Below are 26,113 nucleotides of genomic sequence, written 5' to 3'. Positions count from 1 at the left end.
CCCGCTTTATCACTACCCAAAGGAGTCTCAAAACAGCTATCATTCTCCTTTCCCTTCCTCCCCCATAACAAACACTCTGTGAGGTGAGTGAGGCTGAGAGACTTCAGAGAAGTGTGACTAGCCCAAGGTCACCCAGCAGCTGCACGTGGAGGAGCGGGCACGTGAACTCGGTTTACCAGATTACGAGTCTACCGCTCTTAACCACTACACCACACATGCACCATGAAGATAATTGATTGGTGTGTTATTGTTGCCTCAGCATATTACTTACCCACTGAAGCTGGTGCCCAGACTCTGAACAAGTATCCCACTCCCCATCCCAAACCAAAAATGTCTATGATAATTGTTTCAAGTCTGAGGATTCTTAACCAGGGCAGTGTCATAAAAAAGCACCCTATAAAGTATGTTGGTCACCCATAATGATGATAATGATGATATAATAATAATATGGACTCTGCAATAATGAATGAATGAATTGGATTGGATTTATTGTTCTGAACGTTAATGTCTCTGAGAAACAACCTTTCCCCCAATCAACCTTTTGAAAGCCTCTTTTACCTCCTTGTTTCTCAGACTGTAGATGAGTGGATTCAACATAGGTATCGCAAGGGTATAAAAGACAGAGATGACTTTGTCTTGCTCCACTGAATATTTTGAACTGGGCCTTAAATACATGAAAATGGCTGTCCCATAGAATACGGTGACAGCCGTCAGGTGGGAAGCACAGGTGGAGAAGGCTTTTTGTCTGCCCTCGGCTGAGTTGATCCGAAGGATGGCAACAAGTATGTATGTATAAGAGACAAGAATGGTCAGGAGAGTTACTGATACAATTGCTGTTGAGAAGGTGAAATGAATTATATCAGTGACGCCTGTATCTGAGCAGGAGAGCTTTAGGATAGGGGGCACATCACAGAAGAAATGGTTGATGATGTTGGATCTGCAGAAGGACAAATTAAATATAAATGAAGTCTGGACAATTGCATTCACACAACCTGTTAAATAGGAGCCAGCCACAAGCAAATAACACAGCTTTCTGGACATGAGAGCAGTATACAGCAGTGGGTTGCAAATAGCAATGAAGCGATCGTATGCCATCACACCCAGCAGGCAGCACTCACAGGATACAGCAATGCAGAAGAAGAAGAACTGCAGGGCACAGCCAGTGAAGGAAATAGTTTTGCTTTCTGCCACAAAGGTCATCAGTGTCCTGGGAGCAATGACAGTGGAGTAACCAATATCCAAAAGTGACAGGCTGCTGAGGAAAAAATACATGGGAGTGTGGAGCCTGGAGTCAACTCTGATTAATGTTACCATGCCAATGTTCCCCACCAGGATCAACAAGTAAATCATTAAGAATAGTATGAAGAGAATGAACTGCAGACTCTGATTATCTGTGAATCCCAGCAAAATAAATTCAGTAATTGTGGTGAAGTTTCCTTCTGACATTGTCACAAGTTGTATTCTCCTGTGTAAATAGAAATATGAGAGAAAATTTGAAATAGTATTAGCTCCACAATAACATTTAAATTTCAAGGAACAGTGGTGTAGCATGAGTTGCCAGTACCCGGGGCCACATGGGGATGGGGGGGGAGGAGAAATGGAAATGGACAGAGTATGCATGCACATTCAGCTGCTTGACAGCATCTGCATCACTCAGGAGATCACAGCCACAGAGATAGGAAAAGAAGAGTCATTTCATTTTCTGGAGAGGTCACTTCCTTTTTTACATGGAGAAGTCATCTATATGGGAGCCCAGCGATGGAAGTGCACAGCTGTATTGAGGCAGCACAGGGTGATGAAATTTCGCACATCTAACAATTTTGCACTCAGGGCAACCGCCCCTGTGGCCCTCCACACACTATGCCACTGGAGAGGAATGTCAACGAGATGCTTAAGTTTTCCTCCTCTGATCAGAACACCTCAGATATAAGCTTCAGAAACTCCTAATGTTTCTCAAAAGAAGATATGAGCACACGTGAATTCTTCTCTGGCTCTTGCCCCAAGGGTTATGTATGTAAATTGGGATTCCTGCAGAAAGTGTATCTTCCCATTATTTTGAGAGGCTGATGTCTCAAAGAATGAAGTATTTTGCTCTGGAGTACAAAAGGTGTCCTTAATTTGTACATGCAGTATTTGCCTGAGCAATGGTTTGGTTTATTATTTTCATCTGGCATGGTTGCCAGCTTCAACCCACAGGAAAAAAAAATCAGACTGAATTTAAGAGTCATACCTCATTATCTACGCATTGAGGGGAGGGTGTTCTTGCTTCGTTACAGGTTTATGTGCAAATGAAGGACACCAACATACTGCAGAGGAATTCATTCTTTTTCTTCTGCAGCAACCTCACAACTATAAAATTAGCCATTCTATCAATAAGCCTTATTTGGTGCTTTAGGAATGACATCTGTCCTCTTCATAGGTCAACCTCCTAGCTTGATTTATTCTCAGTGTGCTTGAGATATTTTATTTCTGTCAGCCAGATGATATCTATGAACAGGTCAATTCTCTGGGAGCAAAAATAAATAAATAAATAAAATCTGGAATTTATTTTGGCTTAGTTTCATAGAAGTTGGAAAGGTTGACCTCTGTTGAAGCTGCATGAGATCTTTCCTGCAAGTTGTGTGTGATTGTAATAAGAAATTCAGAAATGGAAATTTAAAATCACCAGATAAGCAGTTTAATTGCTTAATGTTTTTTATCTGGCACTGCCATTGGAGTCAACCAAAAAGGGGGAAAATCAAATTGAATTTAAGAAATACATTGCCATATCTGGGCATTGAAGGGAGCGAGTTAACACTCAGTTACAGTATTTTTGCACCCTCTCTTTATCACCTCAGTCCAACAGACATGTTTATGAGCAAATGGAAGACAGCTTTCCTCCTGCAGGGAAGTTTAATTCTTTATTTGCCACAGTAGCCTCAGACATGAATATGGGGGACACCAGGGGGAATAGCATACTGCAGAACATAAACTCAATTCTGCCTTGCTTTTGGATTCTGTTGACCCAAGTTGCAGGCAGAGCAAGATTTGAATAGTGCATTCTTGTTTTAAAGGGCAAACAATAGGAAAGGATGGGGTAACCTTAACTTAGGGGGGAATGGAGGAGGCTAGATGGGGGTCTCCCTTGTTGCAGTGGCATAGCAAGATGTGGTCAGCATTTGAAGGATCTCCAGAAAATGGATATGCACTTTTAGGAAGCAGAGATATTGTAAGCAAGAAATAACCTTCCCTCAATGCACATGTAATATGCTGTGGCTATTAAATTTACTCTTTTTTTACCCTGTATGGGTCGAAGCTGGCCGTGAAGCCCAATGAAAGCAATAGAGAAATAAGCTTCTTAGGTAATCAATTAGAACCTGCATTCCTGGAGATACGTTTACAATCACAGGCAACATGCAGGGGAGATTTCATGCAGCATCATAAAGTGTGCCAACCCACAAACCCAAATAAATGAACAGGCAGCCCAAATAAGTTCCAGATAATAAATTTGCTTCCAGAGAAATGCCCTACTGATAAATTTGACTGCTGCTGGTGGAGGGAGAATTGACAAGAACTTTGTGAATATATCTGGCTAGAAAATGTATCAAAAGGAACCTTACTTGTGAAGATGATCAATGTTGATCCTAGAGTCCCAGAATAAGGCATGTTCAGAAAAATGCTCATTTTATAGTTGTTTTGGTATCACCTAGAAACCAGATTCCTGAAACACATGAATTAAAATACTCTGTATGACATCTCGGCATAATCACCCGAGGACATACAGCCTGGGAATTTCTTTTACTTTCTTCTATTCATCTTTAATTAGTTTCTAACAGAAGTTTCCCCTCTCCATTCAGCCCACAATTCAGTAGGAATCTTCACTAGTTACTTTCCTCTATTTTGTTTTAGAGTACTGTCAGTTTGTTGCATATTCCCAAAGTTGTTAACAATAACACCAGTTACCAATATCAGCAAAGTCATTGGGACCAGCAGGACTGAAAGGGGCTTACGATCTAAAAACCAGAATTCGAAACAGTTCAAAGAGATTACAGTAACTGGAAGAGGGTTTGCCCTGAAAGCACATGTTAAGATGTGCTTCTTCAGTTTTCACTGAAAGTTGGGAGTAATGAAGACAGATGCATCTCTGTGGGTAAGGAATTCCACAACTTAGGGGCTGCCAAAGAAATTTATCTCTACTGGGTCACAGTCACTTGACATTTTTAGGGAGGTGGAACTGCCAATAGAGCCTCCTCTGCTGATTTCAACACCCAAGAAGGTCTGTAGGATGCTGATGTTCAGAGATTTGGGGGGTAAAAGGAAACATGAGCCCCTTGAATTGGGCCTGGAAACAAACCAATGTAACTTTTTTTTGAAACAGGGGTTATATGTTATCTCAATTGAACCCCAGCCAGTAGTCTGGCTTCTGCATTTTGAGGCAATTCAAATTTCTAAGTCATCTTCAAGGGCAGCCTTGTATATAGTTCATTGCATTAATCTAATCTAGAAGTCACTAGATATCGCCATCAATGGTATCAAAGGATAAGGAAAGGTCAAGAAAAGTGAGCAAGGCAGCTTTCCCACAGACCCTTCAAGTGTCCCTATTTTCCAGGGATGATCCCGGATTTACAGAAGCAGTCCAAGTTTCTGATATGATCAAACAATGTCCACTTTTCCTCAGGATGTCCATATTTTCATTTGTGAAATGTTGGAGCATGTGCTCCCCCACCATCTCTCTTCCAACAAATGTCATGACAGGGTCTGAAGCCAGACTTAAATGGATCTTTCAAGCATGCCTGAAGCTAGACTGGCAGCATGCTTTCGAGCACCTTGCCTGCCAAGGGGATATTAGTTACCGGACAATCGTTATCCAGCAGTTGCAGGTCCAGGGAGGACTTCTTAAGGAAGGGATGCACCAAAGCCTCTTTCAAGGAAGGTGACACACTTCTCCCTCTCAATGAAGCATCATTCAAGTCCTGGGCCCACCCAGTCATTCCCCAACAGCTAGCTTCAAGAAGGCAAGATGGGAAAAGTTCAAGAGGGAAAGTGGTTGGCCACACTTATTCAACAGCTTGACTACATTGCAATAAAGGAAACTGATCCTGCACACATGGAACAAGCAGTGCACTCCATTGTAGTAGTATGGTTTTTAAAAAGGTGAGCTCTTGGGCGTGCACAGTTTGCTGAGTAATACTCAAAATGGGGAGTGGGAACAACATGCTTTTGAAAACATGCTTATCACACACTGACATTAAAGTGAGGATTGGTTGTGGCTCCCTGTTCAATGGAATTTGATTGATCAACATGGGTTGATCCTTATCTGAAATATAAGAGGATCATTGACACTGTCTGTTGTAGTAAATGTGACATTTATTCAAGGTTAAGCACTGCACCATGTAGATAATTGATTGGTGTGTTAATGTTGCCTCAGAATATTATTTACCCACTGAAGGTGGAACCCAGATTCTGAACAAGTATCCCACTCTCCACCCCACCCCAAAAAACTATTATGATGGTTGCCAGTCTGTGAATTCTTAATTAGGGCAGTGTCATGGGAATAGAATCCTATAAGGTATATTGGTCGTCATTTGTTGCCCGTAATGTTGACGACGACGACGACAACAACAACAACAACAACAACAACAACAACCCTGCATTAAGGAATGAAGTAAGATATAGGATTGTATTTATTATTATGAAAATTAATATCTCTGAGAGAACACCTTTCCTCCAACCAGCCTTTTGAAAGCCTCTTTTACCTCCTTGTTTCTCAGACTGTAGATGACTGGATTCAACATAGGTATCGCAAGGGTGTAAAAGACAGAGATGATTTTGTCTTGCTCTATGGAATATTTTGAATTGGGCCGGACATACATGAAAGCTCCTGTTGCATAGAATATGGTGACAGCCGTAAGGTGGGAGGCACAGGTGGAGAAGGCTTTTCGTCTGCCCTCAGCTGAGCTGATCCGAAGGATGGCAACAAGAATGTATGTGTAAGAGATGGAAATGGCTAATATCGTTACCAATACAATTGCTGTTGAGAAGATGAAATGAATAATATCAATAACTGTTGTGTCCGAGCAGGACAGCTTTAGGATCGGGGGCACATCACAGAAGAAGTGGTTGATGATGTTGGAACTACAAAAGGACAAATTAAATATAATGGAAGTCTGGACCATTGCATTCACACAACCTGTTAAATAGGAACCAGCCACAAGTAGATTACAGAGTTTTCTGGACATGATAGCTGTATACAGCAGTGGGTTGCAGATTGCAATAAAGCGATCGTATGCCATCACACCCAGCAGGCAGCACTCACAGGATACAGCAATGCAGAAGAAGAAGAACTGCAGGGCACAGCCAGTGAAGGAAATAGTTTTGCTTTTTACTATAAAGTTAATCAATGTCCTTGGGGCAATGACACTGGAGTAACCAATATCCAAGAGTGACAGGTTGCTGAGGAAAAAATACATGGGAGTATGGAGGTGGGAGTCAATCTTGATTAATGTTACCATGCCAATGTTCCCCACCAGGATCAACATGTAAATCAGTAAGAACAATATGAAGAGAATAAACTGCAAACTCTTATTATCTGTGAATCCCAGCAAAATAAATTCAGTAGCTGTGGTGAAGTTTCCTTCTGACATTGCCACAAATTGTATTCTCCTGTGTAAATAAAAATATGAGAAAAAAGTTGAAATAGTATTAGCTCCACAATAACATTTAAGTTTCAAGGAACAGTGGTGTAGCATGAGTTGCCAGTACCCGGGGCCACATGGGGATGGGGGGGGAGAGAAATGGAAATGGACAGAGTATGCATGCACATTCAGCTGCTTGACAGCATCTGCATCACTCAGGAGATCACAGCCACAGAGATAAGAAAAGAAGAGTCATTCCATTGTTGGGAGAGGTCACTTCCTTTTTCACATGGGGAAGCCATTTTCAAGGGAGCCCAGCAACAGAAGTGCACAGCTTTATTGAGGCAGTACAGGGTGATGACATTTTGCACCTCTAACAATTTTGCACCCAGGGCAACTGCCCCTGTGGCCCTCCACACAGTATGCCACTGGAGAGGAATGTCAACGAGATGCTCAGGTTTTCCTCCTCTGATCAAAACATCCTAGATATAAGCTTCAAAAACTCCTAATGCTTGTCAAAAAGAAGATATGGGCATTCCTGAATTCTTCTCTGGCTCTTGCCCCAAGGGCCCTGTATGTAAACTGGGATTCCTGCAGAAAGTGTATCTTCCCATTAATTTGAGAGGCGGATGTCTCAAAGAATGAAGTATTTTGCTCTGGAATACATAAGGTGCCCTTCATTTTACATACAATATTTGCCCAAGCAATTGTTGGGTTTATTAATTTCACCTGACATGGTTGCCAGCTTCAACCCACAGGAAAAAAAATCAGACTGAATTTAAGAGACATACCTCATTAACTAAGCATTGAGGGGAGGGTGTTCTTGCTTCGTTACAGTATCGCTGAATTCTATCTCTTTTGCACTGATCCAGCAAACATGTTTATGTGCAAATGAAGGACACCAACATACTGCAGACGAATTCATTTTTTATCTTCTGCAGCACCCTCACAACTATAAAATTAGCCATTCTATCAATTAACCTTACTTTGGGGCTTTAGGAATGACATCTGTCCTCTTCACAGGTCAGACTTCTAGTTTGATTTATTCTCAGAGTGTTTGAGATATTTCATTTTTGACAGCAAGATGATATCTATGAAGAGCTCAATACTCTGGAAGCAAAAAAATCTGGAATTTATTTTGGCTTAGTTTCATTGAAGTTGGAGAGGTTGACTTCTTATACTGCTGCATAAGGTCTTTCCTGCAAGTTGTGTGTGATTGTAATAAGAAATTCAGAAATGGAAATTTAAAATCACCAGATAAGCAGTTTAATTGCTTAATGTTTTTTATCGGGCACTGCCATTGGAGTCAACCAAAAAGGGGGAAAATCAAATTGAATTTAAGAAATACATTGCCATATCTGGGCATTGAAGGGAGCGAGTTAACACTCCGTTACAGTATTTTTGCATCCTCTCTTTATCACCTCAGTCCAACAGACATGTTTATGAGCAAAGGGAAGACAGCTTTCCTCCTGCAGGGAAATTTACTTATTTATTTGCCACAGTAGCCTCAGAAATGAATATGGGGGAAACCAGGGGGAATAGCATACTGCAGAACATAAACTCAATTCAGCCTTGCTTTTGGATTCTGTTGACCCAAGTTGCAGGCAGAGCAAGATTTGAATAGTGCATTCTTGTTTTAAAGGGCAAACAATAGGAAAGGATGGGGTAACCTTAACTTAGGGGGGAATGGAGGAGGCTAGATGGGGGTCTCCCTTGTTGCAGTGGCATAGCAAGATGTGGTCAGCATTCGAAGGATCTCCAGAAAATGGATATGCACTTTTAGGAAGCAGAGATATTGTAAGCACATGTAATATGCTGTGGCTATTAAATTTACTCTTTTTCCCCCCTGTATGGGTCGAAGCTGACTATGAAGCCCAATGAAAAACATAGAGAAATAAGCTTCTTAGCTAATCAATTAGAACCTGCATTCCTGGAGATACGTTTACAATCACAGGCATCATGCAGGAGAGATTTCATGCAGCATCATAAAGTGTGCCAACCCACAAACCCAAGTAAATGAACAGGAAGCCCAAATAAGTTCCAGACATTAAATTTGCTTCCAGAGAAATGCCCTACTGATAAATTTGACTGCTGTGGTAAAATTCACAAGAACTTGGTGAGTATACCTGGCTAGGAAATGTATCAAAAGGAACCTTACTTGTGAAGATGATCAATGTCGATCCTTGAGTCCCAGAATAAGGCATGTTCAGAAAAATGCTCATTTTATAGTTGTTTGGGTATCACCTAGAAACCAGATTCTTGAAACACATGAATTAAAATACTCTGTATGACATCTCTTCATAATCACCTGAGGACATACAGCCTGGGAATTTCTTTTACTTTCTTCTATTCATCTTTAATTAGTTTCTAACAGAAGTTTCCCCTCTCCATTCAGCCTACAGTTCAGTAGGAATCTTCACTAGTTACTTTCCTCTATTTTGTTTTAGAGTACTGTCAGTTTGTTGCATATTCCCAAAGCTATTAACAATAACACCAGTTACCAATACCAACAAAGTCATTGGGACCAGCAGGACTGAAAGGGGCTTACAATCTAAAAACCAGAATTCGAAACATTTCAAACAGATTACAGTAACCAGAAGAGGGTTTGCCCTGAAAGCAGATGTTAAGATGTGAAGAAGCACATCTTCAGTTTTCACTGAAAGCTGTGAGTGATGAAGACAGACGCATCTCTGTGAGGAGGGGATTTCACAACTTAGGGGCTGCCACAGAAATTGCTCTCTCCTGGGTCACTGTCACTTGACATTTTTAGGGAGGTGGAACTGCCAATAGAGCCTCCTCTGCTGATTTCAACACCCAAGAAGGTCTGTAGGATGCTGATGTTCAGATATTTGGGGGCTAAAAAGTAACACGAGCCCCTTGAATTGGGCCTGGAAACAAACCAATGTAATTTTTTTTGGAAACTTTTTTCTATGTTATCTCAATCAATCCCCAGCCAGTAGCCTGGCTTCTGCATTTTGAGCCAATTCAAGTTTCTAAGTCATCTTCAAGGGCAGCCTCGTATATAGTTCATTGCATTAATCTAATCTAGAAGTCTGTTGTCTTTGTCCATGGAGTTTTCTTGGCAGGGATACTGGAGTGGCTTGCCGGTTCCTGCTCCAGGTGGATCACATTTGGTCAAAACTCTCCACTATGACCTGTCCATCTTGGGTGCTCTGCTCGGCATAGTTCATAGCTTCTCTGAGTTATTCAAGCCCCTTCATCGCGGCAAGGCAGTGATCCAGGAGTGCCTGGCGTGCTCTGTTCCATGGGGTCACGAAAAGTCGGACACGACTAAACGGCTAAACAACCACAACAACAATCTAGAAGTCACTAGATATCACCATCAATGGTATCAAAGGCTGAGGAAAGGTCAAGAAAAGTGAGCAAGGCAGCTTTCCCACAGACCCTCCAAGCATCACTGTTTTCTTTCGATGATCCCGGATTTAGAGAAGCAGTCCAAGTTTCTAATATGAACCCAGAATGTCTGCTTTTCCTCAGGTCATCCTTATTTTCATTGTAGAAATGTTGGAGCATATGTTCCCCCACCAACTCTCTTCCAACAAATGTCATGACAGGGTGAAATGGATCCTTCAAGCATGCCTGAAGCAAGACTGGCAGCACGCTTTGGAGCACCTTGCCTGCCAAGGGGATATTAGCTATTGGGCAGTAGTTATTCAGCAATTGCAGGTCCAGGGAGGTCTTCTTAAGGATGCCCCACAGCCTCTTTCAAAGAAGGTGACACTCTCCCCTCTCTCAGTGAAGCATGATTGAAGTCCTGGGCCCACCCAGTCAATCCCCAACAGCTAGCTTCAAGAAGGCAAGATGGGAAAAGTTCAAGAGGGAAAGTGGTTGGCCACACTTATTCAACAGCTTGACTACATTGCAATAAAGGAAACTGATCCTGCACACATGGAACAAGCAGTGCACTCCTCTGTAGTAGTATGGTTTTTAAAAGGGTGAGCTCTTGGGAGTGCACAGTTTGCTGAGTAATACTCAAAATGTAAAGTGAGAACCACATCCTTATCTCTCTCGCCCTGACCTAGCCACTGTGATCCACGTGACGGTCATCTCCAGACTGGATTATTGTAACTCACTCTACGTGGGGCTGCCCTTGAGACTGACCCAGAAACTCCAGCGGGTGCAGAATGCCGCGGCGAGACTCCTTATGGGGTCTTCGCTGCGAGATCATATTCTTCCGGTACTATACCAGCTGCACTGGCTCCCGGTGGAATACAGGATCAGGTTTAAGGTGCTGGTTTTAACCTTTAAAGCCCTATACGACCTAGGACCCTCGTACCTACGGGACCGCCTCTCCTGGTATGTCCCACAGAGAAATTTACGGTCTGCAAATAAAAACATCCTAAAGATCCCAGGCCACAGAGAGGTTAGGCTGCCCTCAACTAGAGCCAGGGCTTTCTCGTCTGCGGCTCCAATCTGGTGGAACGCTCTGTCACAAGAGACAAGGGCCCTGCGGGACCTGACATCTTTCTGCAGGGCCTGCAAGACAGAGCTGTTCCACCAGGCCTTTGGTCAGGGCGCAGCCTGACCCCCTCCTCTGGCAATCTGCACAGAATTTTGCTTGATGGTTGCCATTAATTTGATTTTAATTTGATTTTAATTAATTTTATAATGAATGTTTTTAGAATGTTGTACTATTTTGATTGTTGTTAGCCGCCCTGAGCCCAGCTTCGGCTGAGGAGGGCGGGATATATATAAAATTTATTATTATTATTATTATTATTATTATTATTATTATTATTATTTTGAAAACATGCTCATCACACACTGAAATGAAAGTGAGGATTGGTTGCGGCTCCCTGTTCAATGGAATTTGAGTGGTTAACATGAGTTGACCCTTATCTGAAACATAAGAGAATTGGCACTGTCTGTTGTAGTAAATGTGACATTTATTCAAGGCTAAGCACTGCACCATGTAGATCATTGACTGGTGTGTTATAGTTGCCTCAGCAAATTACTTACCCATTGAAGGTGAAGCCTAGACTCTGATTAAATATCCCATGCTCCAGCCCCCCCCCCAAACATTATTATGATGGTTGCCAGTCTTAGAATTGTTAATCAGGGCAGGGTCATAGGAATAGAATCCTATAAGATATGTTGGTCGTCATTTGTTGCCCATAATGATGGTGAAAGCAGCAACAACAACAATAATCACAACTCTGCAAATAGAATGAAGTAAGATATAGGATTGTATTTATTATTATGAAAATTAATATCTCTGAGAGAACACCTTTCCTCCAACCAGCCTTTTGAAAGCCTCTTTTACCTCCTTGTTTCTCAGACTGTAGATGAGTGGATTCAACATAGGTATCAAAAGGGTGTAAAAGACAGAGATGATTTTGTCTTGCTCTATGGAATATTTTGAAGTGGGCCGGACATACATGAAAGCTCCTGTTGCATAGAATATGGTGACAGCTGTAAGGTGGGAGGCACAGGTGGAGAAGGCTTTTCGTCTGCCCTCAGCTGAGTTGATCCGAAGGATGGCAACAAGAATGTATGTGTAAGAGATGGAAATGGCTAATATCGTTACCAATACAATTGCTGTTGCGAAGATGAAATGAATAATATCAATGACTGTTGTGTCCGAGCAGGACAGCTTTAGGATAGGGGGCACATCACAGAAGAAGTGGTTGATGATGTTGGAACTACAAAAGGACAAATTAAATATAATGGAAGTCTGGACAATTGCATTCACACAACCTGTTAAATAGGAGCCAACCACAAGCAAATTACAGAGTTTTCTAGACATGATAGCAGTATACAGCAGTGGGTTGCAGATAGCAATGAAGCGGTCATATGCCATCACACCCAGCAGGCAGCACTCACAGGATACAGCAATGCAGAAGAAGAAGAACTGCAGGGCACAGCCAGTGAAGGAAATAGTTTTGCTTTCTGCCACAAAGGTCATCAGTGTCCTGGGAGCAATGACACTGGAGTAACCAATATCCAAGAGTGACAGGTTGCTGAGGAAAAAATACATGGGAGTATGGAGGCGGGAGTCAATCCTGATTAATGTTACCATGCCGATGTTCCCCAACAGAATCAACAAGTAAATCAGTAAGAATAATATGAAGAGAATAAACTGCAGACTCTGATTATCTGTGAATCCCAGCAAAATAAATTCAGTAATTGTGGTGAAGTTTCCTTCTGACATTGTCACAAGTTGTATTCTCCTGTGTAAATAAAAATATGAGAGAAAAGCTGAAATAGTATTAACTCCACACTAACATTTACATGGCAAGGAACGGTGGTGTAGCATGAGTTGCCAGTACCCGGGGCCACATGGGGATGGGGGGGGGAGGAGAGAAATGGAAATGGACAGAGTATGCATGCACATTTAGCGACAGCATCTGCATCACTCAGAAGATCACAGCCATAGTGATAAGAAAAGAAGAGTCAGTCCATTGTTGGGAGAGGTCACTTCCTTTTTCACATGGGGAAGCCATTTTCAAGGGAGCAAGTGATGGAAGTGTACAGCTGTATTGAAGCAGCACACGGTGATGATATTTTGCACCTCTAACAATTTTGCACCCAGGGCAACTGCCCCTGTGGCCCTCCACACACTATGCCACTGGAGAGGAATGTCAACGAGATGCTTAAGTTTTCCTCCTTCGATCAAAACATCCTAGATGTAAGCTTCAGAAACTCCTAATGCTTGTCAAAAAGAAGATATGAGCACTCCTGAATTCTTCTCCGGCTTTTGTAAATTGGGATTCCTGCAGACAGTGTATCTTCCCATTAATTTGAGAGGCTGATGTCTAAAAGAATAGTATTTTGCTCTGGAGTACATAAGGTGCCCTTCATTTGTACATGCAGTATTTGCCTGAGCAATGGTTTGGTTTATTATTTTCATCTTGCATGGTTGCCAGCTTCAACCCACAGGAAAAAAAATCAGACTGAATTTAAGAGACACACCTCATTATCTATGCATTGAGGGGAGGGTGTTCTTGCTTCGTTACAGGTTTATGTGCAAATGAAGGACACCAACATACTACAGAGGAATTCATTCTTTTTCTTCTGCATTAGCCATTCTATCAATAAACCTTACTTTGGGGCTTTAGGAATGACATCTGTCCAGGTCAACCTCCTAGCTTGATTTATTCTCAGAGAGTTTGGGATATTCTATTTTTGACAGCCAGATGATATCTATGAACAGCTCAATTCTCTGGGAGCAAAAAATAAAATAAAATAAATATGGAATTTATTTTGGCTTAGTTTCATAGAAGGTTATGATGCTGCATGAGATCTTTCCTGCAAGTTGTGTGTGATTGTAATAAGAAATTCAGAAATGGAAATTTAAAAACATCAGATAAGCAATTTATTTGCTTAATTTTTTTTTATCTGGCACTGCAGTTGGATTCAGCCAAAAAGGGGAAAAATCAAATTGAATTTAAGAAACCACTCAGTTACAGTATTTTTGCATTCTCTCTTTATCACCTCAGTTCAACAGACATGTTTATGAGCAAATGGAAGACAGCTTTCCTCCTGTGTGGCTCTTAAATTTGATCTTTTTTTTACCCTGTATGGGTGGAAGGTATCTGTGAAGCCCAATGAAAACACTAGAGAAATAAACTTCTTAGCCAATCAATTTGTATCTGCATTTCTGGAGATACTTTTTGATCACAGGTAACATGCAGAAGAGATTTCATGCAGCATCATAAAGTGTGCCAACCCACAAACCCAAATAAATGAACAGGCAGCCCAAATAAGTTCCAGATAATAAATTTGCTTCCAGAGAAATGCACTGTTGATAAATTTGACTGCTGCTGGTGGAGGGAGAATTGACAAGAACTTTGTGAGTATATCTGGCTAGGAAATGTATCATACGGAACCTTACTTGTGAAGATGATCAATGTTGATCCTAGAGTCCCAGAATAAGGCATGTTCAGAAAAATGCTCATTTTATAGTTGTTTGGGTATCACCTAGAAACCAATTTCCCGAAGGGCATAAATTAAAATACTCTCTGCATAATCACCCAAGGACATACAGCCTGGGAATTTCTTTTACTTTCTAATATTCATCTTTAATTAGTTTCTAACAGAAGTTTCCCCTCTCCATTCAGCCCACAATTCAGTAGGAATCTTCACTAGTTACTTTCCTCCATTTTGTTTTAGAGTACTGTCAGTTTGTTGCATATTCCCAAAGCTATTAACAATGACACCAGTTACCAATACCAACAAGGTCATTGGGACCAGCAGGACTGAAAGGGGCTTACAATCTAAAAACCAGAATTTGAAACAGTTCAAAGAGATTACAGTAACCGGAAGAGGGTTTGCCCTGAAAGCACATGTTAAGATGTGCATCTTCAGTTTTCACTGAAGGTTGGGCGTAATGAAAACAGATGCATCTCTGTGGGGAAGGAATTCCACAACTTAGGGGCTGCCAAAGAAATTTATCTCTCCTGGGTCACTGTCACTTGACATTTTTAGGGAGGTGGAACTGCCAATAGAGCCTCCTCTGCTGATTTCAACACCCAAGAAGGTCAGTAGGATGCTAATGTTCAGATATTTGGGGGCTAAAAAGTAACATGAGCCCCTTGAATTGGGCCTGGAAACAAACCAATGTAACTTTTTTTTTGAAACAGGGCTTCTATGTTATCTCAATCAATCCCCAGCCAGTAGCCTGGCTTCTGCATTTTGAGCCAATTCAAGTTTCTAAGTCATCTTCAAGGGCAGCCTCATATATAGTTCATTGTGTTAATCTAATCTAGAAGTCACTAGATATCACCATCAATGGTATCAAAGGAAAAGGAAAGGTCAATAAAAGTGAGCAAGGCAGCTTTCCCCCAGACCCAATTGCAATAAAGGAAATGGATCCTGCACACATGGAACAAGCAGTGCACTCCACTGTAGTAGTATGGTTTTTAAAAGGGTGAGCTCTTGGGCGTGCACAGTTTGCTGAGTAATACTCAAAATGTAAAGTGAGAACCACATGCTTTTGAAAACATGCTCATCACACACTGACGTGAAAGTGAGGATTGGTTGCGGCTCCCTGTTCAATGGAGTTTGAGTGGTCAACATGGGTTGACCGTTATCTGGAATATAAGAGGACCATTGACACTGTCTGTTGCAGGTAATGCGACATTTATTCAAGTCCAGACACTGCAGCAGGTAGATCATTGATTGGTGTGATAGTGTTGCCTCATCATATTACTTACCCACTGAAGCTGGTGCCCAGACTCTGACCAAGTATCCACCTCTCTCCATCCCACACCCCAAAATGTCTGAACTATAATTGTTGCAAGTCTGAGGATTGCTAATCAGAGCAGTGTCATAGGAATAGCATCCTATGTTGTTGGTCACCATTTGTTGCCCATAATGATGATGATGATATGCACTCTGCAATAGTGAATGAATTTATAGGATTGGATTTATGAACTTTTGTGAACCTAATGGACTGAGAGTCAGTCATGAAAATCCTGTATGCACCTTTTCTGTACCCCATGAACAAACCATGTGCCCCACGCTTCCCAAGCTTGCTGCTCTGTGGGGTGTGTACCCACATGTCAAAACCAAAGATTCTCATATGCTTGACGTAAGGTTTCTTACCTAACATATTCTCATAGAGAGTACAACCAATAGGTGATGACAGTCTCCTGTTATAGGAATAAATGAAACACAATAGAGCTTTAGCCCAATATTTCTCAGGGAGACTGGCATCATGCAACAAGGTTTTTAGGCCTTGCAGCAAAGTCTGGTTCACCTGCTCGCAAAGTCCATTCTCCCATGGAGATCTAGGACTTGAGAGGTCGTGCTGGATTCCTTTCTCAGTCAGGAAAGCCTCAAACTGATGAGAAGTGAATTCACCGTCTTGATCAGAAAATAAACAGCCAATGCGTTTATTGTGAGCATTCTCCAACCAAGCACAGAACGCCTTGAACTTAGGGAACGCTTCTGACTTCTGCTGGAGCATAAACACATGAATGTACCTGGAAAAAGAATCAATTAAAACCATGAAGTACCTTGCTCCACCCAAAGAGGGCGCAAGTGGACCGACCAGGTCTGCATGGACTAGCTGATAGGGTTTGGAAGCCTGTCTGCTAGACACTTTGCCTTTCGGATCAACCGTCTATGAGTCAATTCCTGTCTGAGATGCTGCAAATGCAAAATGTGGGCTCCAAGGTCTTCCCCTGGCTCCAAATGCTTCCTGTGCAGCTTTTTGAAGTAAAGCAACACAGACCCAGCCTCTTGTCAGGGATGACAGGCCAGAAGCCCTTCCCACATCTCATGCGAGCTGGCCTTGCCAGCCAGGGTGATTAACTCTTCAGGAACTACTGAGAGCAAAATCACTCCCTTGAATCTTGAATCTTGTGCCACCCATTCGTCTGTCAGAGGCACAGGGGGGTCCTCAGAAACAGTGTGCAACAGACCAAGCCTTCTCATCTGGCCCTCACAGTACCTTGCCCAGGTCTGATAATTGTGGACATTAAGCTTTGGGCACAGAGCCCCAACGGAGGCTTGTAAAAGATCCATCCCAGCTCTTTACTTCAGCCGTGAGCCTTATTCCCTTCAAGGGCTCCTTATCTTTAGCACGTTGTAAATCAGACATAGCTTGCTTCCACAGCACAGAAAAGCCTCGCTTTCCCACATACCTCTCTTGCTATTGTGGCCAGGATCTCAGCAGGCATCAGCAGTTTTACTTTCCTGTAAGCGCCGTGAATCTGGGCCCGAAACCTATTGTTGGGATACTGCCAAGGAGACGGAGGCATCAGGCAGGCCCCCAGTTGTCTCCGGACGATCACCAGTCTCCCGTGGCACAGCATCAGTCAATTAGCGACACGAGCCTCAGAGACATTCCAAGACCCGTGCACACCCTTTGAGCAGAGTCACCGTAATGAAAGATGGAGACAGGAGAGCATATTTACAGCTTTATTCAATGTAGTTCAGAACAAAGGAAAAACATGACAGCTTGCCTCCGTGTCCAGGAAAAACAGCCAGAATACAAAAGCTATGTACAACAGAAGTTCCCAGCAGACAGTGCTTGGAGTAAACAGGCATGTGATACACAACAATCATGCCTGACCCTTTTAAGGTGAAATGGAACTATATCCTAACAGTTAACAGGAATTTTGGATTATATCTGGCTAGGAAATGTATTATAAGAAACCTTACTTGTGAAGATGATCAGTGTCGATCCTAGAACCCTAGAATAAGGGATGTAGAGAGAAATGCTCATTTTATAGTTGTTTTGCCACCACCTAGTGACCAAATTCCTCAAAGGCATAAATTAAAATACTCTGTATGACATCTCACCTGAGGACATACAGCCTGGGAATTTCTTTTACTTTCTACTATTCATCTTTAATTAGTTTCTAACAGACGTTGCCCCTCTCCATTCAGCTCACAATTCAGTAGGAATTTACCTAGAGACCACCTTTCCTCCAACCAGCCTTTTGAAAGCCTCTTTTACCTCCTTGTTTCTCAGACTGTAGATGACTGGATTCAACATAGGTATCGCAAGGGTGTAAAAGACAGAGATGATTTTGTCTTGCTCCACTGAATATTTTGAATTGGGCCGGACATACATGAAAGCTCCTGTTGCATAGAATATGGTGACAGCCGTAAGGTGGGAGGCACAGGTGGAGAAGGCTTTTCGTCTGCCCTCAGCTGAGCTGATCCGAAGGATGGCAATAAGTATGTATGTGTAAGAGATGGAAATGGCCAATATAGTTACCAATATAAGTGCTGCCGAGAAGGCGAAATGAAAAATATCAATGACTGTTGTGTCCGAGCAGGACAGCTTTAGGATCGGTGGCACATCACAGAAGAAGTGGTTGATGATGTTGGAACGACAAAAGGACAAATTAAATATAAGGGAAGTGTGGACCACTGCATTCACACAACCTGTTAGATAGGAGCCAGCCACAAGCAAATAACACAGCTTTCTGGACATGATAGCAGTATACAGCAATGGGTTGCAAATAGCAATGAAGCGGTCATACGCCATCACACCCAGCAGGCAGCACTCACAGGATACAGCAATGCAGAAGAAGAAGAACTGCAGGGCACAGCCAGTGAAGGAAATAGTTTTGCTTTCTACTATAAAGTTAATCAATGTCCTTGGGGCGATGACACTGGAGTAACCAATATCCAAGAGTGACAGGCTGCTGAGGAAAAAATACATGGGAGTATGGAGGCGGGAGTCAATCCTGATTAATGTTACCATGCCGATGTTCCCCACCAGGGTCAACAAGTAAATCAGTAAGAACAATATGAAGAGAATAAACTGCAGACTCTTGTTATCTGTGAATCCAAGCAAAACAAATTCAGTAATTGTGGTAAGATTTCCTTCTGACATTGTCACAAGTTGTATTCTCCTGTGTAAATAGAAATATGAGAAAAAAGTTGAAATAGTATTAGCTCCACAACCAAAAGTAGTTTCCGGAGACCCTACATTTAAGTGGCAAGGAACAGTGATGTAGAATGGGTTGCCAGTACCTGTGGCCACATGGGGAAGGGGGTTGTGGAGAAAGGGAAATGGATAGAGTATGCATGCACATTAACTGCCTAACAGCATCTGTGTCACTCAGGAGATCACAGCCACAGAGATAAGAAAAGAAGAGTCGTTCCATTGTCTGGAGAGGTCACTTTCTTTTTCATATGGGGAAGCCATTTTCTTTTTTTCTTTTCTTTATTTTATAATAACAAAAAGAAAAAAACCCAATCATAAAAAACATCACAATCAAAATCATACATCTTAATTGACTTCCCTTCAACTCCCCCTCCTGGTTCCATTTTCTATACTTATTTATACACGTATCCCTTTTTTAAGGAAAGGGGGGGAAAGAGAAATTGTCTGCTCTGTCCAGTTATAGTTTATTAGTTTGTTTTGCCAATCTCTTTCATCTTCTTTGGTTTGGCTTCTTCCTTCTATAGGAATGGGCTCGTCTTGCCCTGCTGTCTGTTCTCAGATGCAGGAACAAAGTCTTTTGCATGATAAATCTATTAAGTCCTGTACCTTCCAGGATCTTAGCTTCATTTTTTTTAAACAAAAGTCATTTTCAACATTTTCTTCAAATCTTTATATACCACTTCCCAGGCTTTCTTAATAATTTTACATTGCCACCACATACAGTGGGCTCTCATACCCTTTACCCGCCCTTCCTGCATCATCTCCATCACGGTCCAAGCTTCCCAGATCAATGTACACATGGTATCATTTTTGTAATAGGCCGTCCTTATTCTTCCTTGCATTTCCCTCAAACCTCGCACAGCCACATAGCTAAGAAAAGAAGAGTTGTTCCATTGTCTGGAGAGGTCACTTCCTTTTTCACATGGGGGAGCCATTTTCAAGGGAGCCCAGTGACAGAAGTGCACAGCAGTACTGAGGCAGCACAGGGTGTTGAAATTTTGCACCTCTAACAATTTTGCACCCAGGGCAGCCATCCCCGTGGCCCTCCACACACTTTGCCGCTGGAGAGAATTGTCAATGAGATGCTTAATGTTTCCTCCTCCAATCTAAACACCTCAGATATAAGCTTCAGAAACTCCTAATGTTTGTCAAAAAGAAGATATGAGTGCTCCTGAATTCTTCTCTGGCTCTTGCCCCAAGGGCCCTGTATGTAAATTGGGATTCTTCCCATCACTGTGCAGTCTGCTTGTGTCAAATTGCCAGGAGAGGTTTGGTTCTCAAACACATGGCCTCTTTCAGCCTTCATTCAGGTTTTGTAGAAAGCTCTTGTGCTGGCCATTGGCTCCGACTAGTGACCAGTGCCACCACTTACTCACCAAAACCAGCACCATTTGATGTGTCTAATACCCATTTTTTATTTTTAAAACATCCTTCAAATGCTGGCCACTTCTTGCTATGTCACTGCAGCAAACCTCCTCAATCCCCCTTAAGTTAAGGTTCCTGCATCTTTTCCCCACCTTTCCCCTTTTAAAAAAAGAATGCACTATCAAATTTTGCTGCAACTTGGGTCAATGGAATCTAAAAACAAGGCAGAATTGGGTTGATGTTCTAAAGTATGCTGTTTGCCCTGGTGTTCCCCATATTCATTTGTGAGGCTGCTGTGGAAAATAATGAAGTACCGTCATACCTTGGATCTCAAACGCCTCGGCTCCCGAACAAATTGGCTTCTAAACAATCAAAACCCATAAGTGAGTGTTCCGATTTTCGAATGATTTTTGGAAGCTGAACATCCAGCACAGCTTTCGCGGCTTCCAATTGGCTGCAGGATGCTCCTGCAGCCAATCGGAAGCTATGCTGTGGTTTTTGAATGGTTCCAGGAGTCAAATGGATTCTTTTCGAGAACCAAGGTACAATGCAAATTGCCCTTCAGCAGGCAAGTTATCTTCCATTTGCTCATAAACATGTCTGTTGGATGGAGGTCATAAAGAGAGAATGCAAAAATATTGTAACTGAGTGTTAACTCGCTCCCTTCAATGTGCAGATATGCAAATGTGGCTCTCAATTTCAATCTGAGTTTCCCCCCTTTTTGGTTGAATCCAGCTGCAGTACCAGATAAAAAAACATTAAGCAAATAAACTGCTTATCTGGTGATTTTAAATCTCCATTTCTGAATTTCTTACTACAATCACACATAACTTGCAAGAAAGATCTAGTGCAGCATCATCAGAAGTCAACCTTCCCAGCTTTTGTGAAAAGAAACCAAGCTAAATTCCAAAAAAATCCCTTGCTTGCGGAGAGTGGAACTGTGCATAGATATCATCTGGCTGCCAAAAATAAAATATCCTAAGCACTCTGAGAATAAATCAGGTTAGGAGTGTTACCTGTGAAGAGGACAGATGTCATTCCTAAAGCCCCAAAGTTAGGCATATTGATAGAATGGCTAATTCTATAGTTGTGAGGTAGCTGCAGTAGATAAAGAACTACTTCCTCTGCAGTATGATGACGTCCTTCATTTGCACATTAACCTGTTTGCTGGATCGGTGCAAAAGGGATACTGTACCCAAGCAAGAACACCCTCCCCTCAATGCTTAGATTATAAATTTGCTTCCAGAGAAATGCACTGTTGATAAATTTGACTGCTAGTGGGGAGATTAACAGGAATTTTGGATTATATCTGGCTAGGAAATGTATTCTAAGAAGCCTTACTTGTGAAGATTATCAATGTCGATCCTAGAGCCCTAGAATAAGGGATGTAGAGAGAAATGCTCATTTTATAGTTGTTTTGCTACCACCTAGTGACCAAATTCCTCAAAGGCATAAATTAAAATACTCTGTATGACATCTCTGCATAATCACCCGAGGACATACAGCCTGGGAATTTCTTTTACTTTCTACTATTCATCTTTAATTAGTTTCTAACAGAAGTTGCCCCTCTCCATTCAACCCACAATTCAGTAGGAATCTTCACTAGTTACTTTCCTCTATCTTGTTTTAGAGAAGCCTTTCTCAACCCATGTTCCCACAGATGTTGTTGAACTACAACTCTCATCACCCCAGCTAGCAAGGCCAGAGCTCAGGGATGATGGGAGTTGTAGTCCAACAACATCTGGGAGCCCATAGGTTGAGAACCACTGTTTTAGAGTTAGTTTGTTGCACATTCCCAAAGCTATTAACACCAGTTAACAATACCAACAAAGTCATTGTGACCTGCAGGACCGAAAGGTGCTTGCAACATGCTGGTTGTTAGAGCCATCCAGAACAGCTCACTTGGTAGGGCTGAGCTGCTACATTAACAGTGCAGGTCACTCCTGAATACATGGAATTAGAATCTCACAGTTCAGCATAAAGTTGTTATGCTAATTGCCCTCACTCAGGCATTGAGTAGGTACTATGTATGTCCAGAAAATGTCATGGGGCAGGGAAACAAATTTAAATTTAAATTTAAAAGTGAATATCTATAGTGGTGAAAAATGGGCAGTCAAATCTAGATGGTTCTATAGTGGTACCTCTAGTTACAAACTTAATTCGTTCTGGAGGTCTGTTCTTAACCTGAAACTCTTCTTAACTAGAGGCGTGCTTTCGCTAATGGGGCCTCTTGCTGCCGCTGCGCTGCCAGCACACAATTTCTGTTGTCATCCTGGGGCAAAGTTCTCAACTCAAGGTAACTCTTCCAGGTTAGCAGAGTTTGTAACCTGAAGCGTTTATAACCTGAGGCAGTTTTACTGTATCCATTTTGATAAAGAGACTAGGACTTGAACTGAGGAGCAGTAATAAAATTCAAATGAACAATCTTAAATCTATTCCCTGGGAATAAGTCCAGCTGAATTCAATGGGCCTTACTTCTAAGTACACAGAAGAAGAAGAGTTTGGATTTGATATCCAGCTTTATCACTACCCGAAGGAGTCTCAAAATGGCTAACATTCTCCTTTCCTTTCCTCCCCCACAACAAACACTCTGTGAGGTGAGTGGGGCTGAGAGACTTCAGAGAAGTGTGACTAGCCCAAGGTCACTCAGCAGCTGCATGTGGAGGAGCGGGCATGCGAACCCGGTTCACCAGATTACGAATCTACCACTCTTAACCACTACACCACACTGACACACAATCAGGTTTGCAATGTCTTAGTGTACACCTGCCTTTGCCAAAAATGAAAGATTGCAAAGCAATTTATGTTACTATTTGAGTACACGTTAAGAAATAACAACATTCCTTGCAGAGAGCTAAAGTGCATAGCTTTCACAGCAGGTGTTGTTGAATGGGCGGATGGAAGGAAATCTGCTTGATAGCCTCTTTTCAAAGGTTTCTTCTGACTTTGTGCTCAAAATAATAGGCTATACTAATCTGCCTCACCATGTTCATAAACCTGATTAGTTGAGACACAAGACAGGGCCTTTTCTACTGTGGCACACAGGTTGTAGATCACCATTCCATAGAGTTGGCTACCTCTCTTTCAAGTTTTGGGTAAGCAGTGAATAACTTTTTATTTCCTCAAGCTCCTTCTGAGTCTTTTCTACATCCAGCTATTCAGCATCAATGAGGCACTACCAGGCAGAGAGGGTTGGAGATACGTTATTTCTTAGTGGCACCATGTGAACCTGTAAATGGACACATGCCAAATATATGGCAATAATGCCAGGGGCGGAGGAAGGGAGGTGCAGTGGGGTTGAATTGCCCCGGGTGTCTTCGCTGAGGGGGGGGGGGTGACATTTGGCAGTCGTGGGCATGCAGCACACCAAATGTCTCGCTCTGGCCACATGGGCGGCTCACTCCGTCCCCGGCTGCAGGGCATGTGTGCGCTGCCCTGTGCACCCGAGCAGCTGTCCTATGCCTGGAAGGGCACCCTCCATATCCCGCCACCCTCGGGAGTGCGCCTGCCCTGGGCAGTGCGGGCATAGGCTCCACCTCTGAATAATGCCTTGCTGAGGAATGAGCCCATTGTATATGGTGAATGGCTTTTTAAAGATCTACATTATTAATCAGTGCTATTTTTCTAGAAAAATAGGAACTCTTTTGGAACTCAAAATGAGACCCCCTTATTCACCTGAGGTGCCAGAACTGAGTTCCAGTAAATTCCAGGTGAAAAAAAGTCCTGTTATTAATACATGCAAATAGATAATGGTCATGCTGTTCACCCCCTCATGTGACAGATGATGTAACATCAAATGACTGAACCTCAAAAATGTTTCGAGTGAGTGTTCACTGAATGTTCACTAACCGCCCGCCGAGCCAAATAGAAATGGCTTAATTAAATGAGCTGAAAAACTAAAGTAAAGAGGCTATGTGTGTACCTAAATAGACATGGGAACAAAGGATTCAATTTTTTGGTTGCTAAAATGTATGTATGTATTTATTATTAATAATATATGTTCATTGCCTTTTACAAAACTTCTGAAAAAGTGACTTACACCATACTAGAAGACAAACAGCTCATTAAACATTTAAAATTCATAACATGGAATAAAACATAACAGTAAAAGTGTTCATCCAGCAATGCTAAAGAGATGAACATCATTAAAGGCCACCATTAAAGGCCAAGCCAGGCCACTCTAATACCACATTATGAGTAAATGACAGAGAGTTCCATGTAAACCTATTCCATTCATTTATTCATGTATATGTGCACATATAATTCCATCACCCCCAGGCATTATGACACGAGACAGCAGTGGGGGGAAAGCCAATGAATAATAACTTCTAAACATTGTGATAAGATGTGCGAGGGTAGCCTATTTTGGGGAGAGAGATGGGAATACTCTCTTCAGTCTCCGTACTGGGCGTGACCACCATAGTTTATGCACTCGATCAAAAATGTTAATGATCCATACCTATCTCTTAGAACTCACACACATTTCAATGGGACTTGATATAAATTAATGTACAGAACAATACAATAAGTGCCTGCTGAGAAATAAATCCTGTGGAGTTTAGTGTGAACTACTCAAATTAAGAATAGAAGTGTAGCTTTAGCCTGGATCTGACTCACTGGGAAGGAAATAATAGTAATAAGGACTTTGTAATAAAGGATGAAGTAAGCTGTAGGATTGGATTTATTGTTTTGAACGTTAATGTCTTTAAGAGATAATCTTTTCCCCAACCATCCTTTTGAAAGCCTCTTTTACCTCCTTGTTTCTCAGGCTGTAGATGAGTGGATTCAGCATAGGTATTGCAAGGGTGTAAAACACAGAGATGATTTTGTCCTGTTCCATGGAATATTTTGAACTGGGCCGTAAGTACATGAAAGCAACTGTGCCATAGAAAATGGTGACAGCTGTAAGGTGGGAGGCACAGGTGGAGAAGGCTTTACGTCTGCCCTCGGCTGAGCTGATCCGAAGGATGGCAACTAGGATGTATGTGTAAGAGACAAGAATGGCCAGGATAGTTATGGATACAATTGCTGTTGAGAAGCTAAAATGAATCATATCAATGACTCTTGTATCTGAACAGGAGAGCCTTAGAATAGGGACCACATCACAGAAGAAATGGTTGATGATGTTGGATCTACAAAAGGACAAAGTAAATATAAATGATGTCTGGACCGCTGCATTGACACAACCTGTTAGATAGGAACCAGCCACAAGCAAATAACAGAGCTTTTTGGACATGAGAGCAGTATACAACAGTGGGTTGCAGATAGCAATGAAGCGGTCATATGCCATCACACCCAGCAGGCAGCACTCACAGGATACAGCAATGCAGAAGAAGAAAAATTGCAGGGCACAGCCAGTGAAGGAAATAGTTTTGCTTTCTGCTATGAAGGTCATCAGTGTCCTGGGAGCAATGACAGTGGAGTAACCAATATCTAAGATTGATAGGTTGCTCAGGAAAAAATACATGGGAGTGTGGAGCCGGGAGTCAATTGTGATTAATGTTATCATGCCAAGGTTGCCCACCAAGATCACCAAGTAAATCAGTAAGAACACAGCAAAGAGAAGAACCTGCAGATTCTGGTTATCTGTGAATCCCAGCAAAACAAATTCAGTCATTGCAGTGAAGTTTCCTTCTGACATTTTACTAAGGTGTGCTATCTTCTGCAAATAAAAATAGAACAGTGATAAAATAGTATTAGATCCAATATTACACTGAGTGCTATGTCCATCACCATCAAAAGCTTCAGGAAACCACATGTTTAA

At 42.0% G+C, this 26,113-nt stretch overlaps 5 protein-coding genes across 5 annotated transcripts; all 5 read right to left on the bottom strand.

Moving 5' to 3' along the window:
- Positions 1–501: 501 nt before the first annotated feature.
- LOC309366683 (olfactory receptor 5AR1-like) lies at positions 502–1,446 on the bottom strand (the record flags this gene model as incomplete). Its single annotated transcript, XM_081905421.1, has 1 exon — positions 502–1,446. One exon carries the CDS (start codon positions 1,444–1,446, stop codon positions 502–504), a length of 945 nt encoding a protein of 314 aa, XP_081761547.1.
- A 4,232-nt stretch (positions 1,447–5,678) lies between these two features.
- Positions 5,679–6,623, bottom strand: LOC309378011 (olfactory receptor 5AR1-like; the record flags this gene model as incomplete). Its single annotated transcript, XM_081925803.1, has 1 exon — positions 5,679–6,623. One exon carries the CDS (start codon positions 6,621–6,623, stop codon positions 5,679–5,681), a length of 945 nt encoding a protein of 314 aa, XP_081781929.1.
- Positions 6,624–11,841: 5,218 nt separating this feature from the next.
- Positions 11,842–12,786, bottom strand: LOC309378003 (olfactory receptor 5AR1-like; the record flags this gene model as incomplete). Its single annotated transcript, XM_081925792.1, has 1 exon — positions 11,842–12,786. One exon carries the CDS (start codon positions 12,784–12,786, stop codon positions 11,842–11,844), a length of 945 nt encoding a protein of 314 aa, XP_081781918.1.
- A 5,205-nt stretch (positions 12,787–17,991) lies between these two features.
- On the bottom strand, positions 17,992–18,930 carry LOC309366765 (olfactory receptor 5AR1-like; the record flags this gene model as incomplete). Its single annotated transcript, XM_081905581.1, has 1 exon — positions 17,992–18,930. One exon carries the CDS (start codon positions 18,928–18,930, stop codon positions 17,992–17,994), a length of 939 nt encoding a protein of 312 aa, XP_081761707.1.
- A 6,124-nt stretch (positions 18,931–25,054) lies between these two features.
- LOC309366793 (olfactory receptor 5AR1-like) lies at positions 25,055–25,990 on the bottom strand (the record flags this gene model as incomplete). Its single annotated transcript, XM_081905619.1, has 1 exon — positions 25,055–25,990. One exon carries the CDS (start codon positions 25,988–25,990, stop codon positions 25,055–25,057), a length of 936 nt encoding a protein of 311 aa, XP_081761745.1.
- Positions 25,991–26,113: the final 123 nt, after the last annotated feature.

Source organism: Podarcis melisellensis, assembly GCF_964234715.1.
Source record: "Podarcis melisellensis genome assembly, chromosome: 1".
NCBI classification, from domain to species: Eukaryota; Metazoa; Chordata; class Lepidosauria; order Squamata; family Lacertidae; genus Podarcis; species Podarcis melisellensis.
The sequence above is the reverse complement of the archived record's forward strand: the minus strand, read 5'-3'. Positions and strand labels throughout refer to the sequence as shown.